General features: G+C 37.1%; 1 protein-coding gene across 1 annotated transcript in view; it reads right to left on the reverse strand.

The window, feature by feature from the left end:
* The window catches only part of LOC111628542 (mitochondrial intermediate peptidase-like), a 32,446-nt gene extending 13,773 nt beyond the window's left edge, over nucleotides 1–18,673 (reverse strand). Inside the window, exons 1-4 of the mRNA XM_023372354.1 lie at nucleotides 18,617–18,673; nucleotides 17,343–17,573; nucleotides 17,043–17,257; nucleotides 4,729–4,902 (exon numbers count right to left, since the gene is read on the reverse strand). Of these exons, the coding sequence (XP_023228122.1) occupies nucleotides 4,729–4,902; nucleotides 17,043–17,210 (342 nt within the window). The 5' untranslated portion in view covers nucleotides 17,211–17,257; nucleotides 17,343–17,573; nucleotides 18,617–18,673. The remainder of the gene's footprint in view (nucleotides 1–4,728; nucleotides 4,903–17,042; nucleotides 17,258–17,342; nucleotides 17,574–18,616) is intronic.
* Between the last annotated feature and the right edge of the window lie 851 nt (nucleotides 18,674–19,524).

Below are 19,524 nucleotides of genomic sequence, written 5' to 3' on the forward strand. Positions count from 1 at the left end.
TTGTTTTGTGGAGCAAACCTTGATGATTTGTCTACAATCTCGAGGAGTAAGCTTGGGTTTTGGACCTGTCTTGAATTTTGGTACATCCTTGCCACGTCTTTTTGATAAATAATCACCAACAGTTGATTTTGGACGATTTATATATGCTGCAATTTCTCTTATTGACTTGCCTTGTGATTTATAGGCATCAATCTTCCCTTTTTCATAATCAGATAAATTCTTTGTTCTACCCATTTTAGAACGTTGAACAACGTAAAGAATTTGTATTACAATTAGATATGTAAGCTAATTTGCATATTTCAATGCTTGAAACTAAACAATATTCTGTTTAAGTCATAAAATGAGTGCCTGTCCGGATAAATATGTAACAGTTTTTTTGTATAAGATTTTCAAAAATATTATTTTCAGTGACAAAATATTAATGTTTGATTAAAATTCTTATTTTGCAGTGTAGAAACATGTAAATCCATGTTATTTTTAATAAAACATTTGTCACTTAATGCAGCAAATTTGTGTTTCACTTTAATTTTTTCGTGTCCGTATAAATTTGAAACACACCTTAATAATATTGTGTCATGGTAAACAAAAACTGTGGGACATTCTCCTGGATAGTTTTTCAAGTTTAGTCTATACTCTCTACAGTAATGGTACCAAAACAACATTGACATAGTATTTGGCATTCACCTTCACCTTTTGTGAACTGTAATGAGATGTAATGGCTTAAGCCAGTGGTTCCCAAACTTTTTTGATTCTCAGCACCCTTGCTAAATCCAGATTTTTCCAAGGTGCCCTATGTCAAATTGCAATTTGCAAAATAATCAATTTTTAAATTAAGTACAATTTGCAAAATAACCAATATTTTTTAAATTAAGTAAAATTATAAAAATTTTATAATATTTCGTGGCGCCCATGAAGAAGCCGCAGCGCACACTTTGGGAACCGCTGGCTTAAGCCTTAACAATACACTAATAATCATCATTTTCTTCCCAAACTTTTCAAGTTTTTTTTGACAAAGTTTTTAAACTTTGTATTAGTCTTCATGAAACAGATTTTCCTGGTACCACTGTAGTCTTGCATATTGAACAANATTAATTTTATGGAAGAAAACCTTTCAAACAGCCGTAGTCCGTAAACTTCACACGTGTCGGGCTGCGATTGGCTCATGTATTTAAGGATTCCTACAATGTGAAATTCATATAACGTGGAACGTACCTACGCGTTATAGGGGGGTCTACTGTAGATTAAATAATTGTAAATAATATAGTTAATATTGTTTAAATAGAATTACAGTAAATTACAATACAATGCAGAAAATGCCACAGACATGATGTTCCAACATTCATATGTTGAAAAAAATCAATGTGAAGCATTTACCCCAGGAGAAAAGACTACTTGAACAACTTGGGACTTTGTGGACAATCTTTTTCTTTTTCAGCATATTACATTCCAAATCAGAAAAATATGGCATCAAAATTGAGATGATTTGTAACAGTAAAACACAATATGTTTATAAAAATGCAAGTAAAGGGTATTTATAGTTAAACTGACAGCACTTACAGTGATGTAGAGAAGATTCTACTTGACAGACCATAATAAATAAATAAATTGGTAGTTAGTTACCTTAACAGGGAAAAAAAAATTTCAAAATAAAAACAATTAGTTAACTTTTATTCTACGAGATGGTGTTGCTGTACCAAAACATGTTACATAATTTCTCACAATATTGCAATTGGTCGTGTGTGAGAGTCACGCAAAACACATTGAAGCAATCGTGCCTCAAGGTCCAGTGTGTCAATCAGTGAATGCAGCTTGTTATATATATATCTGCCACAAAATTATCCTGACTTGCAGAAAAAAAATTGCCTACCTGCATAAATTTAACACAGGATAAAACACCATCCCATATTACATATAAAACAACACAATTGTTGTGTATTGTGTACATTTGGTGAGGACAGGTTAATTTCTTGAATGGTTTTTAATGCTTAGCCACCATATTTCCCTAACCTAATCCCATGTAATTTTTGGTTATGGAGTTATTTGAAAAGCTGAATTTATCAAGGTAATGCTCAATCATTTAGCTAGACTGAAGACAAAGAAAATACAACCACTCTCTAAGACATGCTTCAAGCAACTGTGAATCATGCTGTATTTGATTCCAGCACATTTTGACTCTTGATTTGTAAAATTTGTAAAATAAAGATTATTTGTTCAACTTAATATTTTCTTTATTTTACTATACCAATGTCATCTGATGATATGAAAATAATAATTATTATTTTTTTTTTAAATTCTCTTCTCCAACATTCTTATTAGGATAAAAGATAATAGTGAAAATTGATGGTTAAGTAGATTATTTTCTACATTGCTCTGAATGCTGTCAGTAACTTAATTGTAACCATCTTGTATACACAGAAAAATTACCAGAATTGAAAGAATAAAAATAAACAAAGCAAGATTTGTACTCTACTTGTTTGAAGGCTCAGAAAAATCAGGAAGAAACAATTACATGTGACAACTCTGAATGATATGAACATCAAAACATCTTTGGATACACTTTGGAGGAAGAGTAATTCTCTATAACTCCACAGCAAATAGTTGTAGAATGATAATTAAGTGTTTATATATATATTTGTTTAGATGCGTAGATATATATATATACACTAGATACACAGAGATTTTTATGGAAAACTAAGAAGAAATATATCTTCAAAATTCAGTTCAGAAAACAGAAAAATGCATTGAGATCCCTCTAAAGAGAGTGGGGAAATGAAACCAGGAACAAAGTAATGACACTACAGCAGACTGCATGTTGAAAGAGTTAAAGTTATGATGTCACCACTTGACTGAGTCTCATGGGTTGGCCCACTATGAGGGACTTTACTTTCGCACTGTATAACAATTAAAAATCCAATATGTATAATTAATTTGAATTAATTATACAAGTATGAGATCTTTATAATTATGTTTGGGAAATTCAGTATAAATAGGACAGTGAAACTTAGTATAATTGAATTTTGTATTGAAATGAGTCAATGACATCATGCAATAAATTTCTAAGAAAGAATAATGAAGTGATACATTTGCTATTAAATTTTATTGAAAAATCTTAACAAATATAAAAGTTAGAAGAGAAAGTATAATTTTGAAATTTTTGTTTCAAATTTCAATGACCCAGGAAATTTGATTTAGAACTATGAAAATAGATCATTAATCATAATCATAATCATTTGGTAAAATTGAATTGGTTTGGTAATATAAGCCCGACAAAAAAAAAATCCAACAGGTTGCATTTTCATTTCTCTACTATACAGTCATTAATATGAGAGGAGTCTGATATTAAAGGTACAGGCCAAAATTACACTAGCATTTATAATTAAAGAAAATATTTAATATATTCCACAAAAACTACATACTTTTGTTTATTTCGCAACATAATTACCGTAAATATTGGGACATTTATCCCAGCCTGACACTAGTTTGAACATACCTTCTCGGTACCATTGCTTGTCAAGTTGCCTTCAAGCAAATTATGAAGTAGTCCAGAATGGTGTTGTCTGATTCCTCCTGATCTGCAAAGCATTTCCCCGCCAAAAATTTCTTTAAAGAATTTTCATTTATTCAAACCTTTAAATCGGACTATTGAAACAAGTTGGCAATGTTGTTGCTGGACTTTCTCAACATTATTTGTTTTCATCTCTAAAAATTGCTGCCATTATCTTTAAAGGCTTCTAATTGGTTTGGAAGATATTAAGGGGGCCATATTTTCCAAACTAATGATCTGATTTTCCTGAAAATTTGTAAAAACAATTTCTCCCTAATATCCAAACCTACCCGCAAAATTTCAGAAATTTTCAACAAAAGGAACAAGAGTTGAGTTTCAAAGGAGGTGAAAAAAATTGTGCTCACCCACACACACTAACATCCACATATATTGAAAAAACCCCCAACTTTTTTACATTTCTTGAAATGTCAAGAAATGTAAAAAAGTTGGGATTTTTTTTAGGTCCAGAGTCCAAAAATGTAAAAATCTTAGGGGGTAATTTTTTGATTGATTGTTATACTTTCTCCTCTGTTACATCACATAACAGCTCGGAAAGTAATTAGATGCTTTTTATGACATATTCAATTAATTATTAACAAGACAACACATTTACGAGCTTTTTTAAAACTTCTATAATTTTAAACACAATAAATATTGTATTATTTTTTAATTATAATCTATTGGAGTCTACTTAATAAAAAATATCAATTCTACTTTTATGACTGAATTATAAATTATATAGTTAGATGCTAGAAGAAAAATTTAAAATAAAATTGATAACAATAAGCCATAGCTTAAATTTGAATATTAAGTTTTGTCTATTTTTCAAAAAATTGACACTAATAAAAAAATTGAAATATTTATTCTGTAGCAGCATGTATTCTCATTAGACTAATGGCTTAACTAATTTTAATTTTTTTGTTATCAGCTGATATTGAGTATCAGTTCATCCCTACTTACTTCTCACAATAAAAAATTGGAGTTTTATCTTTATTCTCCAAGTAACTTTCAAGTGTGTAGAATGGAACTCAAAGAATCAAGTTCAAACAACAATTTTTTTTAACCTTACAAAATATTTGCCATAGCATCAATGATATGCCATGCAACCTGTGCAGAATTAACTGTTGGGTTATCTCATGCTTATCATGACTTTGAATCAAAGATATTTGAAATAGTTCACTTACCAAATCAGCAACCTTGCATAATGTATCAGACAACATATCAAATATTTCAACAATTTTCTGTTTCCTATCAGGAGAAAGTGCTTCATTTACCAAACTTCTAGCTTCTAGAATAGCATTTTCTTTCATTAATTCAAACCCAAGAGGATCATTAAGTTCTCTATAACCAAATAATCCCTAAAAACAAAAGATTTTATTAAACAGTTAATATAGGCTTAATATAAAAATTATATCAAATACAGCATATATATTTAATTAATCATATACAAATTTTAAAAAAAAATTAATTTAAAAACACCATTTACATAAACTATTTTATGATTAATTTTTATTAAAAACACTATTTTCAATTGAGTATTAAAAAATAAAAAAATAAATGTTGATTTAGAGAGTAGCATGTAAGTCCAGTCTACATGATAACATTAAGTATCAACACATCTTATAGTAGTATCTCTGCTGTTCACATGTACTTCATTTTTTTAAGTTTAAGCTAGTCTCTATGCTATCTACACATGATTCACAGAAGTAACTTAATCTAACAAGTAAGTTATTTAAACTGTAGAGTATTTGTAAGTAAACATTGATGAGCATATACTAGCAGCTGTGATAGCCCTTTGTGTTTTTTTTTTTTTTTAACTCTCTGCCCTGTGGGAACTAAGAGCAAATGCATTGATACATAAGAGACAGAGGAATGTGCCCCCCCAATATTTTTGTACTGACAAACTGTCCCCTCTTCCAATGTATTTTCTTTTATACCATATTATTGTGTCCTTCATTGAAACAAGAAAGGACACAGTTTTTCCTTTATTTTCAATTTTCAGTGATTTTCATAATGGTAATAGTAGATTTTCAGACAGGCATATGCCTATCCTTGCATATCAAACCATATCCTTCCTCCATAGAAAACTATAGTTTACAATCAAATATAAATACTAAATTAAACTAAAATTTACAATCAAAATCTAAAACAATATACACAGAATGTTTAGATATTAACTAAAAAAATCATTTAATTTTACTTTTGGGGTGGGACAGAATGAAGTAAAACTTAGAATGGTACCATTAACTACAGAGGGTAAAGCATGCTATTTTATCCAGTTTTAATTTTACTTTAAATCGTTAAATTTTAAGTTCTTTGGTTCTTTTGGCTAGCTTTTTTATATTTAATATGTTTTCCATTCCTTGTACTAACAGTTCTTAATTCTAATTTGTATGCAGGATAGACTTCAATCACTTTTTCACAGGTTATTTCTTCCCTCTCTTCATTTAAAGCCTTACTTAGTGTTGCTGTCCTCCTGCAGAAAGATCTTCAGAAAGCCAAACCAAAAAATATCCATGGGATTCACATCTGATGATTTTATGGAAATGTTCTGACCAGCATTGATCTGGATTTCCAGGTGGCAAGAGTATTCTTTGTGAGAGTCTGTGAGTGGAAGTGCGTTAGTAGAGAAGAGAGAGCGAAGTGTGAGTGGAGTGTAGAACAGTCTGGAAGTATCCCTGGATTGTGGGTCGACAACACAGGTAGGAGGTTTTTGTTGCATACGCGGCAAAGGTGAAGGTAGTCGAACTACCGGGGGAAGTATTGGTCCCGGCAGGGTCGGGACAATGCGGGGATACGGTTCCCTTCCGGGTTTATTCCGGGTTAACCGAGCTGGATAAATTCCAGAATATTCGGGCCAAGTTACCGAAGGAACACGTATACGCGGTGTTCTTGGAGGGGGTTTCTCCGCTTAGGCAGCTCCGGCCGGCGGAAGTGTACCGGACACTGCAACCACACTTTCCAAGACCGGAGGTTCTGTCGGATGTTCGGTACGCAAGGAGCGGGTTCTTGATAGTGAAGTCAAGAGACTGGGAGGCAATTGAGGGAGCACTAAAAATAACGGACTTGGCAGGGTCCCCTGTTCGGGGCGTTTGGCTCCGGATAGTGCACAGACGGATTACCTCCTTCGTGGCATGGATACTACGATCACGGTCGCGGAAATTCTGGAGGCCTTACGGGAGGCCGGGCATCTGGTTATTGAGGTCCGCAGGTTCACGCGAAAGGATGGTGACGTCCGCCAGCCAAGCCAGACGGTTATCTTCTTGGTAGCGAGTGCGGTTTACTGATTACATCGGTCAAACTGTATTACCAATGGTTTCCTTGCGAAAGATACATCCCGCGGCAGAGGCAATGTGACCGTTGCCTCTCTTTTGGGCACTCGGCGCGGTTTTGTCGGGGGAGACGTCGGTGTCCGCAGTGTGGGGAGGACCATGACCCGGATATTTGTACACAAACAGGGGACAGATGTATCCGTTGTCATGGGGACCACAGCAGTAAGTCGACAAAGTGTCCACTATATCGGCAGGAAGCACAAATGTTGAAACTGTGTGTGCAGAATTGGTGTTCATACGCAGAGGTCAAACAGACCCAACGGGGGAGCCCCCAAACTTACGCTCAAAAAGTGGCAGACGCTATGCCCCAGGTACACCGGGCAGGTCAACCAGGATTCCAGAGAAGTGGACGGGAGCAGGAAGGAGGGCAAGAAGATAATGGAGCTACAGCGAGGAAAGAACAGCAGGCTCACAGTCCTAGAAGTGGCAGTGCAGGCCCTGCGGGAGGAATTAAGGGCGTTAAATCAGCGGTTGGGACAGATGACCGGGTACAACAAATGACGTCAGGGGGACGGGCAAGGGACAGGGTGAGTGAGGGGTCAGAGGGGATGGTAGGTCCAAGGAAGCGCCCGCCTCAGAAAGCAGTGGAAGGAGACGACCAGCAATTGAGCAAGAAGAAGAAAGGGCCTACGCCCCAGCAGAGAAGGATCCCAGTGTACTCAGATACCGACGAGGCTCAATCAGGGGAGGAGGCATGGCATGGTCTGGGGACAATGCAGACACAGTCGATGGAAGACATCCCTCCGATGACACCAGCGGAACTGGTAAAACTGCGAAGGCGCCAATCGATCGGTAAACCCAACAATGGATAATAGGGCTCAGGGGAAGGGAACGATTCGGATAGTTCAATGGAACGCAGGGGGGGTCAGGGCAAAACGGGAATTGATCCTTACGGCGGAATGGTTCAATACAGTGGACGTTATCCTGATTCAGGAAACATGGCTGGGGCCAGGGGTCGGTTTTGGGTTGCCGGGGTTTACGGTCTTTCGGTCGGACCGTCCGGTAGGACTGGGGGTCTGCTCATGGTGGTAGTGAAACGGTGGTCAGCCAGGCACATATGGAACAGGGTGGCGGACAGCGGGCTGGAGTACCAGGAAACTTTGGTTTTTGTGGCGGACAGGCCTTTGTCTGTTGTAAATCTGTATGCCCCGCATGGGCAGCTTACGAAGGTGGCTCTCGAAGAAGCCATCCAGAGAGACCATCGGTCACGACTGATAGGGGGAGATTGGAATGCCCACCATCCTCACTGGGATGAGGGGTGTAGAAGGCCAGACAGAGCTGGAAGGATCCTATTTGAATGGATGACGACGGCCAAGATAGGGTGTTTAAACTCGGGGGATCCCACCTGTGTCAGCGCTGGCAGAGGAACAGCCATCGACGTCACCATGAGCTCAACAGACCTGCTGGGAGACATCATGTGGGAGCTGAGTGGAGACAACCTTACGAGTGACCATCTTCCGATAGTTCTGACCGTACAAATGAAAGGGGCCTCACGAAAGGAGCAGGATACCAGACCCGGAAACACGCAGACTGGGGTTCATACACAGAGCGGATGCGGCAGAGCAGCAACCTCGGCCCGAGCTCCTATCAGGGACTGCTCGGAAGGATTCGGCAGGCAGTGGCGGCTACAACGGAGGTTTCCCAGGCCTTGCCTCCGGGCGTTCCGCCGTAATGGACTATGGAGTGCAGGCAGATGCGGGCAAAGAAGCAGAGGGCGCTCCGGCTGGCCAGAAAAATGGTATCACAGAGCTGGTGGGCCCAGTATAAGCGGCTCAGTGGGGAGCTCTGAAGGACGGTACGGTGGTCAAGACGAGAGTGATGGTAACGGGCATGTGGGCGGCCACTGGAAAAATCTGCCATTTATCAGATCTTCAGACGGCTCAGAGCCCCCCAGATAACGCTGACGATTATAGGATTCTTACCAACCCAGAGGTGCTGGTCGCACCTTATGAACAGGCGGAGGCGTTGGCAGCTTATTTTGGTCGCCCCAGGCTGCAGAGTATTTTGCGCCCCAATGGGATCTAGGACGGTCAAGCGAGGGAGGGGAGGACAAACAGTTTACGCTGCACGATATCCGTCTTGCAATCCAGAAGATGAAATCCACGGCGCCGGGTCCGGACCATATAGGGGCCCAGGAACTAAGAGCTCTGCCAAAGGAAGGGCTGCGGGACCTCCTGGACACTTTTAATGCGATATGGGAGACAGGGGAGATCCCATCAGACTGGAAAATCGCAACAATTGTGCCCATCGCATGTCAGCGATGGGCAACAATTGTACCCATCGCAAATCAGGTAGACCAGCCACCCAGGTGACATCTTAAAGGCCCATTTCGCTCATCTCCCATATAGCAAAGACCTTTGAACGTATGGTCCTACAGCGAATTCAGCAAATGTTAGCGAGAGAAAATCGGATAACGGTCGATCACTTTGGGTTCCTCCCATATAGAGGAGTTGAGGAAGCCCTCGTTGCAATACATCACGAAATAGCAATAGCCCGTGGCCAAAACAAGTGGATGTACATAGTACCCTAGACTTGGAGGGGGCATATGATTCCGTGTGCCAATACGGGCTTCTGAACAAGATGGCGAGGCTGGGGATACGTGGTAAGGCTCTCAGGTGGCTAGAGTCTTTCCTCATCCAAAGAGTGTTTCGGGTGAGATGGAGAGGAGTGTTGTCAGACTGCCACAGTTTTGTGCAGGGAGTCCCGCAGGGGAGTGTCTTGGCTCCAATGTTATTTACTTGCTACCTAGCGGACTTGTGGAAAATAATGCCGCCCACGATTAAGATGGTCGTGTATGCCGATGACATATTTCTTATCGCTGCCAGTGCGAATCAGGCACGTGCGGTACAGTACGTGCAGACAGCGCTTGATGTACTTGACAACTGGGCGTCCACATGGAGTCTTACATTTTCGATACAGAAGAGCGGGTTAATGGATATTTCACCGAAGAAGAGATGGCTGGAGGTTGTGTTGACCATGGGTCCAGGGGTTATTCCCCAGAGAGACGAGTTGCGGATTCTAGGGGTCCATTTTCACAAAATGTTTACCTGGAGGGTTCATGCAGACTTTCTGCGTTCTAAGCTAACAAAAGCAGGGGCATTATTAAAATACTTTACTTCAAGACGTAACGAGGCCCAGACGAGAGTATCTACTGAGGATAATAAGGGCAGCGATGGGTCCAATGGCGAAGTTCGGGGCACCGGTGCTGGTGGGAGCGCCATGGTCGACGTTAGCCTGGATTGAGGGGCCGATACGGGAAGCATTACGAACAGCCTTGGGGGTCTCACATACGACCCCTCTGAGGTCATTGTATGCTGAAATTAATTATATACCATTGAGGGAGTGGATTCGGATGAAGGCGTTAAAGATCGGGATGGTTAACATCTCCAGAAGGCGATATAGTCCGTTAAATCGGATCTTGGCAGCAAAGGAAGCTCTTTTATACTACAAATGGAGAAAGAACCAACAGCCATATGTAGCCTGGCTGTATGAGGAAGCCAGCCGCATAAAATTACCAATCAACTGGATCTACAAACAACAGTCGGTGCCGCTGGAGGCGGAAGAAGTTAGGAGGAGGTTGAGTTTGACCGATTATAGGGAGGTAGAAGGGCTACCACCGGAAACGTATCAGGCCCATTTTCGTTGGATAACGGATACCAAGTGGCCAAAGTGGATTCTTTTGGGGGTGGATGCATCGAAGTCGGAGGGAAGAACGTTTTTAGGGATAGTGGTCCCGTCGCAGGGAAGGTCAGAGGCCTGGTTACTCTACGAGACCTGCTGTGTGTTTGGGGCAGAGGCACTGGGCCTCCTGTGGTCCCTAAGGGTGATGGGGCAGTTTTTCAAGCGCTGTTTTTTCAGATAGCTTGTCAGTTCTCACTGCTGTGGCAAATGTGGGGTTTTCATCCCCGGGCATGATTGACCTGGCAGCGGGCCTTGGTACAAGGAGGGAAGCCTGCATGGCAGGGTGGACCCCAGGACATACAGGGGTATTAATTAACGAAGGTGCAGATAGGATGGCGAGGCTCGGGGAACCTGATGGATCGATCTGGCAGATGTTAATGCCCAGGGACGTGGCAAGGGCGGACAGGGAGCGGGTAGTTCAGCAGCTCACAAATCTTTGGACGTCTGATTTGAGGAGAAAGGAAAGGGACTATCTTTGTCCGTTTGTCAACTGGCACTATCAATATGCGTCGAACAGGTACATGGAGACGATTCTCGCATGCGGAAACGGCCCCTTTAAATGCCTTTTTCACTCCAGACGGCTACACGACACGCCTCAATGCCCTCACTGTACGGAGAGGGAAACGACGGTGCACTACTGGCTTGAATGTCAGAAATATAAAGTGGCTTGCAGAGACCTGGGCACTGCCTTGGGGGTGAGACTAAATAAGAATAGCACACTGTGGGAGATCTATGTGCCAACGACACAGCTCACACCCCGCCACCTAGTGGCGGCGTTAGAGGCATACATAGCATGTACCAGACAATTTAAGTAGGGGAACCGGAGAGTTGGTGACTCGGAGAAAGTCTATAAAGAGCTAAAATCTCCATATAAACACTGAAGAAGAAGATCTGGATTTCCTTCTGACTTTATTGGAACCTGTGTAAGACTTAAATTTGGCTATGTGTAAGGTGTGTTTCAAATTTATACGGACACGAAAAAATTAAAGTGAAATACAAATTTGCTGCATTAAGTGATAAGTGTTTTATTAAAAATAACATGGATTTACATGTTTCCACATTGCAAAATAAGAATTTTAATCAAACATTAACATTTTGTCACTGAAAATAATGTTTATGAAACTCTTATACAAAAAAACTGTTACATATTTATCCGGACAGGTTTCAAATTGCAAAGTTTTCTTACAATTTAATTGCCAATGTAACCACCATTTAACTTAATTACATTAAATACTCAATTAGGCATTGTTTCAATTAGATTCTGAAGGAATTCAATCTTAAGTTTATCCCAAGCATCTGAAATTGCTGCCTTCAAATCATGAATTGTGGAAAACTGCTTTCCATTGGCATAAACTGTACGAACCATCATCCCCCAAAGATTTTCCATCGGATTCAGGTCAGGGCTTCTAGCAGGCCATGTCATCAGATTAATATTTTTACGTTTAAACCACATTTTTGTTGATTTAGAGGCATGCACAGGGGCATTGTCTTGTTGAAAGATCCAATTTGGTCCACAAATATTTGGTCCAGCTTCCAATAAATGATCTTCAAGCATGCCTTGATACTTCTTTGAATTCATTCTTTGAGTTATAAATGCTAAATCTGTGGTTCCGTTGAATCCAAACGCACCCCACACCATTATTGATCCCCCACCCATTTGGCGTTTTGAAAATATTTGTTTTTCGGTTCTTAAATCGTGCCAATAATACTTCCAACCGTCTGGACCATCTAAGTTGAATTTTTTTTCATCACTGAACAAAACTTCAATCCATTCTTCGGACCATGTCATGTGTTTTTGTGCCCAATCAAGTCTGTCACTTTTGTGCTTTAATGAAAGTGGTGGCATTACAGCTTTTTTTCTGAATTTTAACATTGGAGATTTATTTAAAACTCTCCACACTGTTGTGCTGCTACAAGGCAAGTCTAATTCTTGTTTTATTTTTCTTACTGATGTTTGTTTTGTGGAGCAAACCTTGATGATTTGTCTACAATCTCGAGGAGTAAGCTTGGGTTTTGGACCTGTCTTGAATTTTGGTACATCCTTGCCACGTCTTTTTGATAAATAATCACCAACAGTTGATTTTGGACGATTTATATATGCTGCAATTTCTCTTATTGACTTGCCTTGTGATTTATAGGCATCAATCTTCCCTTTTTCATAATCAGATAAATTCTTTGTTCTACCCATTTTAGAACGTTGAACAACGTAAAGAATTTGTATTACAATTAGATATGTAAGCTAATTTGCATATTTCAATGCTTGAAACTAAACAATATTCTGTTTAAGTCATAAAATGAGTGCCTGTCCGGATAAATATGTAACAGTTTTTTTGTATAAGATTTTCAAAAATATTATTTTCAGTGACAAAATATTAATGTTTGATTAAAATTCTTATTTTGCAGTGTAGAAACATGTAAATCCATGTTATTTTTAATAAAACATTTGTCACTTAATGCAGCAAATTTGTGTTTCACTTTAATTTTTTCGTGTCCGTATAAATTTGAAACACACCTTAATAATATTGTGTCATGGTAAACAAAAACTGTGGGACATTCTCCTGGATAGTTTTTCAAGTTTAGTCTATACTCTCTACAGTAATGGTACCAAAACAACATTGACATAGTATTTGGCATTCACCTTCACCTTTTGTGAACTGTAATGAGATGTAATGGCTTAAGCCAGTGGTTCCCAAACTTTTTTGATTCTCAGCACCCTTGCTAAATCCAGATTTTTCCAAGGTGCCCTATGTCAAATTGCAATTTGCAAAATAATCAATTTTTAAATTAAGTACAATTTGCAAAATAACCAATATTTTTTAAATTAAGTAAAATTATAAAAATTTTATAACATTTCGTGGCGCCCATGAAGAAGCCGCAGCACACACTTTGGGAACCGCTGGCTTAAGCCTTAACAATACACTAATAATCATCATTTTCTTCCCAAACTTTTCAAGTTTTTTTTGACAAAGTTTTTAAACTTTGTATTAGTCTTCATGAAACAGATTTTCCTGGTACCACTGTAGTCTTGCATATTGAACAAAGCCTCATTGATTGTGATAGCAAATCCAGATTTTGATCCCACTAAATGGGTCTTGTAAAGTTTATGATAGTTGGTTTTTCAATCAACCTTGTGAGACTCAGTATGCAGAAGCCTTTTTCTGACTACATTCTTTACCTAAATCTTCTCTAATAACCCTTTGTATTGTCTGCTGAGATATTTTCAGTTGCTTAGATATCATTCTCCGAGTTGCAGGGTTTTTGTTTGTTTGTTTGTTTGTTTATTAATTTATGGCAATGCAACACTTGGGTGATCTGCCTAGGGGGATGCTTTCCAGGAGGTCTTTTTAAGGGTAACTGGCCTCTATTCAGGCGTTACGGACATGGAGAAAACACGGAAAACTCTATATGGCCAGCCCATCCTGGTGAGGTATGAACCCAAAACCAAACTCCCAGTGTTCAGGGAAAAGAACCACTTGGCCACTGGTGGGCCTGGAGAGTTTTCCTTTGACATCATCTTATTAATCTTCTTAAATGCAGTCTTGATTGTATGATATATCCTTCTGAGTGACAAAAACCCATTTTTCTTTTCTTTGCCAATTAAAATTAATAATGTTGCATATAGACTTTTGAGAAACTTTCATTATTCAGTTGTTTTAAAATGCAAAAGGATGACAAATCTAGTTTAGAAAGGTATAAATTTTACTTTATCGTCAAGTTTCTTTGACATTTTTGAGTAAAATAATTAGATATTTTGGGGATAGAATATACAGTGATTGCTTGGAATTTATGGTGTGAATCAAAAAAATGCATATAACGAATTTACCTTGGAAAAGCTTTTGAATATGTAAAGAAGTTTTACATATTCAAAAGTTTTTCCAAGACTTTTTGGCAATAGAAGATTTTCAGACAAGCATATTCCTATCGTTTTTTGGCTGACTAAGATTACATCTTAAAAAAATACCACTTTTATTAATTAACTAGCTCTACCCATCCATACATTGCTGTGGCTCAAAATATAATTATTATAAATGTATAACACTCCCTGCAAGAGGGAATTTCAAAAATTCCCTTCTTAGTGTACCCTATTAAAATTCAATCAAAAACGCAAAAAACCGCATTTAAAATAGAATAATAGAAGGCCAGTTCTTCACGGTAAGCCTTAATTTTGTCCCTCTCCCCTGCGAGGGGGGAATTTTGTCATCTATATAATATAAAAGCATATGTGTATTTGAATGCAACGTTGTGTTAAAATTTCAAAGTAATCAGTTAACAATTACTTTGAAATTTGAACACAACATTGCATTCAAATACACGTATGAGATATAATAGATATAAGATTTTGAACAAAAGAACATTTACATTTTTATTTGTATAGATTATCAAAAATTGATTTAAACTTAGGCTAAGACTCCACTACCGTAAAAACGGCGTAAAAATCCCTCGCCATAAAAGCTTTTAATCACGTGACCTATTTGCGTTTGCGCTCGGATTACGGTGGAGGTCCGGCTAGCGCAAAGTTTTTACGGCAACAGTGCTGCCCAAGTGTCGAAAGTAAATACTTCTTCGCACGTGAATTGGTGGAAACGGAAGACGGTTGTATACGTGATATATTGATATAAAGACAATGATTATATTCTACGAGTATTTTCTGTACTATAATTACAAATGTAGTAAAAATAATATCGTTACTTTAATATACTAACTTTTATTATCGTATTATTAAGATAATATATAGCACTTATAAGCTTAGCTTTTTTATTATATACTTCTCTAAATTGAAGGATTTCCTTTGGTATCCATTATTATAATCGGGTTATCTCTTGTCGTAGATACACGAATACTTTCGATAAATCTTTTCGGATCTATTCTAGGGTAGCCACGAGAGAACATACACAAAAACTCATTTTCCGCCATTTTAGCTCATGTCGCGATGACCTAGATTTCACTGACTTCTGATTGGTGGAAGGTACCTCGAAAGTTGAACATAGCTCAACTCGCTTTTACGCTGGTTTTACGGCCAGCTCAGGCGTAAGTTATCAGGGTCATGTGATTAAAAGCTTTTACGGCGAGAGGTTTTTACGCCGTTTTTACGGTAGTGGAGTCTTAGCCTTAATCATTTTTTTTTAAATTAAATACAATAAAATGTAAAAAAATAACAATTTGATGAATGATGCAATAAAGTGATTTGTAAAATAGTTTCTCCTAATTCTGCTTCTACAGGAATAGTTAATTTCCTACCAATGATTGATGTGGATATAATTTTGGCGTAGTAAACACTAGTATTGTGTTAAAAAAAAAAAAAAGTGGATATAATTGTTTAAATTGATAAAAGCTATTTTCTGAAAGTATACAGCACATTGCATGTGATATACATAAAATTTTGGTATGAAATAGCCTTTACAGATAAGTATCTTTTTGATATGTAAATTTATCAAAGTGTCCATTTTCTATGAAACTTCTTTAGATATTAATTGAAAAGTATTTTTCATACTTCACATTTTAACAATAGTAAAATTTAAGATCAGAGTTGCTGGAGTTGGAAGAATTTTACTATGACTCCATCCTAGAACATCCTACTACAGCAAGTCAAACTGCAATTCCACATCACTGATCACAAGTGTCTAAACCAACCAACCAACAGCCAAAATAATCAGGCAGAAATCCTATAAATATTATAATTAGAAATTAACTGATAAGAACAGCTAGAGGTGGTATCTCTTAACTAAAGTGGAAACTATAATTTAATTTTAAATTTAGAAATTTAGAATAGTCTGGAAGAAAAAGGAATCGGCCCAGAGCAGGAGTTGAACCTGCAACCTACGCTTACCATGCAGCGTGCCGGCCAGTTACATCACTTGGACCTCTGAGCGACTCTTCCCTGCCAGACTATCCTCTAGTAGTTCCAGATATATCTACCTCTAGTTGTTCTTATCAGTTAATTTCTAATAATGTTTGTAGGATTTCTGCCCAATTATTTCGACTATTGATTGGTTGTTTATTTAATATACATTGGGTTATTGGGATGTTGACACAAGTGTCTATCACTACTCTTTACAAAATGCTGTAATAGATGAACATATTTATCAATTCATCCTTATATATATAAAATCATTTATTTATTTACTTTTTTTATAATTTAACACTATAATATAACATATTATTATATTTTATTTATACATAAATATATAAGTGATGTGTTTGTGTTTATCTGTGTTTATGTTTTACTTTATCAAAAATGAATAAATAAATTTTTAATTTTTACCGAGTCGTCAGTTTTACATAATCTCCGAGCAGCATATCTTGTGAATAAAAAGAAATTTCTGGAAACAATACATTAGCGATAAAATAACATTTTCAGATATTGCCAGCTTTATCAATCGGCAAACCGTTACTTTATCAAGAATGACACATAAATTGGATTATTGTTCTTTTTTTTAAGTGAAGAATAAATTAATAAAACATCAGAAATATCAAAATTTACAAACCATTTTTTCTTCTAATATACTAAATTTTTTATTGGGTAATGAGTTGAAAGCCGATGCCAAGTGCGACCAAGTTGTAACACTTCTCGTTGCAATTCTTCCTCGATATTTATAATGAGCATATTTTAAAGCATGACACTGAAATAATGTCCGAAACTTAATTCTTGTCATTATCAATTAGCACCGAAAACCACGTGATTCGTCGAATGTCAGACAATCTAAATAATATAACAAAAATATTACATAAATTAGAATTTTTATCACATTTAAATAACCAGAATTAGCATTTTATTTGTAAATTACCTTATTTTCAATTGTTACTCGTACTTTTCTTCAATATGAAAAAATTATCATGGTAATTTTTCATAAAATGATTCAAGTTAACATTTTATGCTGTTCTGTGTTTAATATGAGAAGGAACTTCGAAGGAACGATGCACAATATTTACAACTTTAATTATTATCAACCAATTCGAACGCCTCTTCCAACGTGAGCAAAATGTGTCGTTTTCAAGTCACGTGATAATGTTTAGTTCTGAAATTTAGTAAATCGATTTACCTTCAGTTTCGTAATAAACGTCATGTACTCTATGTGTAGTTTTTTTTTTTTTTTAATTATACATAAGTTTATTATATTTATTTTCGTGACAAAGGAATGAATATATAATTTTAAAAATTACATAACTAAAACATTTTTGATTATTTAATATTTTTAATGCTACGATGTTATTTATCTCCATATTCTAAAAGTTTGAATATTTTATATGTATTAAATTTCAAAAAATGTAAACAAATATTTAATTTTTTATCTTTAAATTAAATAAAACAATTTCTTATTTCTTATTCTTGTTTCTTACATCTTATTGCATGTTTTAAGATACGAAAATTCTATTGTTATTAATTTCATGAAACCAATTATCTTTTCATATTTTTAAAAATTACTTCCCCTCTGTGGGCACTAGAAAGTACACTTTTTTCATACCCATCGTGGGTTCGACCAAGCCCGATATATCCGGGCTTGATCGTCCATGAAAAATTTGCTGGATGTTGCTCGCTCAGTTTTGATCCCTGATCCCCGGAGCGATAGGCTGACGCTTTAACAGCTCTGTCATCCAGCCTTTAACATGAACTAAGAGCGTGATTTAAACATTTTTCGTGCCCACCAGTGGCCAAGCGGCCTTCGTACCCTGAACACTGGGCGTTCGGTCGTGAGTTCGCGCCTCGCTCGAACGAGCTGGCCACGTGGATTTTTCCGGGTTTCCTTCACGTCTATAACTCCAAATAGGGGTCAGTTTTCCTTAAAAAAATCACCCGAAAGGCATCGCCCAAGTGTTGAGTTGCCATAACTATACAAACAAACATAAACATTTTTCGGTAGAAATTTGTTGATACATTTTTATAAACATACTAGCTGCAAGGACCCGCTTCGCTGGGTTTTTATTTGTATGTAATATAGTTTTTTTATATATAAAAGACTGTTTTTCTAATTAATCTAGAATCTAGCTGCAAGGACCCGCTTCGCTGGGCAAAAAGTAACGATAGTGAAAATTAAGATAATTACATTATAGCCAATCTTACCCGTTTTCACAGAATGCAAGAATTAGGTCCCCCGTTTCCAGACTAATTAGAGAATTTTTACGTTTAGTCAAACGAACTATTTTCAACGTTTCTGGAACGTTTACAATCGTTCTATAATCGAACCAATATTCGAATTTTATGTTCGAATTTAATTCGAACAAATTCGAACAAAACATTCGAAATAGAAAGCCACTTTCAATCACTTTCAGCCTCATATCTCCCGCACCCTTATAGCTATCGAGACGCAACCACCCCTATGCACGAATGGAGACTTGGGGCTACCACCACATACAAACACCATTCACGTGCGATGTGTAGTTTTGGCGGAAAAAGTGAAATACAGTATAGGGACATACATGTCCATTTATATATATATATAGATATAGATAGATAGATATAGATATAGATATTCATTTTACGTAAATCTTTTGTTGAGAGAACACAGTGTCTCTCCTCAAATGATCGAGTCACAGAAGTGACTCCCCGCCAAGTAAAAATGTCACTGACTAACTATATATACAGGCAGGGCCCATTCATATAGGAAAACTAAGCGATGGCCTAGAGCGCTTGAATTCGGGGGACAGCACGGCGAAAGTATATGCATAAATTACAATAAATAATGAAAAAATAAATGTTTTTTGATCACAATCCTTTCTCACGTGTTGACCCGCGAGTCGCCATTTTGAAAGTAGCGCCGTGGTCTCACGATCGCGATATTGCGTGCTACATATTAAATCGTGATTAACGGTCTTCAAATTAATAATAAATTATTATTTAATAATAACAAAACATGTCAAATACAACTAAAACATTTTATTTCACATCTTTTCATAAAAATTACTAAATATTTATTACTTAAATATAAGTCGATTTTTTGCAGATTAACTTTGTAGCATTGTAATCGGTTA

Source organism: Centruroides sculpturatus, unplaced genomic scaffold (genome assembly GCF_000671375.1).
Source record: "Centruroides sculpturatus isolate CEXI.00-Female unplaced genomic scaffold, Cexi_2.0 scaffold217, whole genome shotgun sequence".
In the NCBI taxonomy this organism is placed as follows: Eukaryota; Metazoa; Arthropoda; class Arachnida; order Scorpiones; family Buthidae; genus Centruroides; species Centruroides sculpturatus.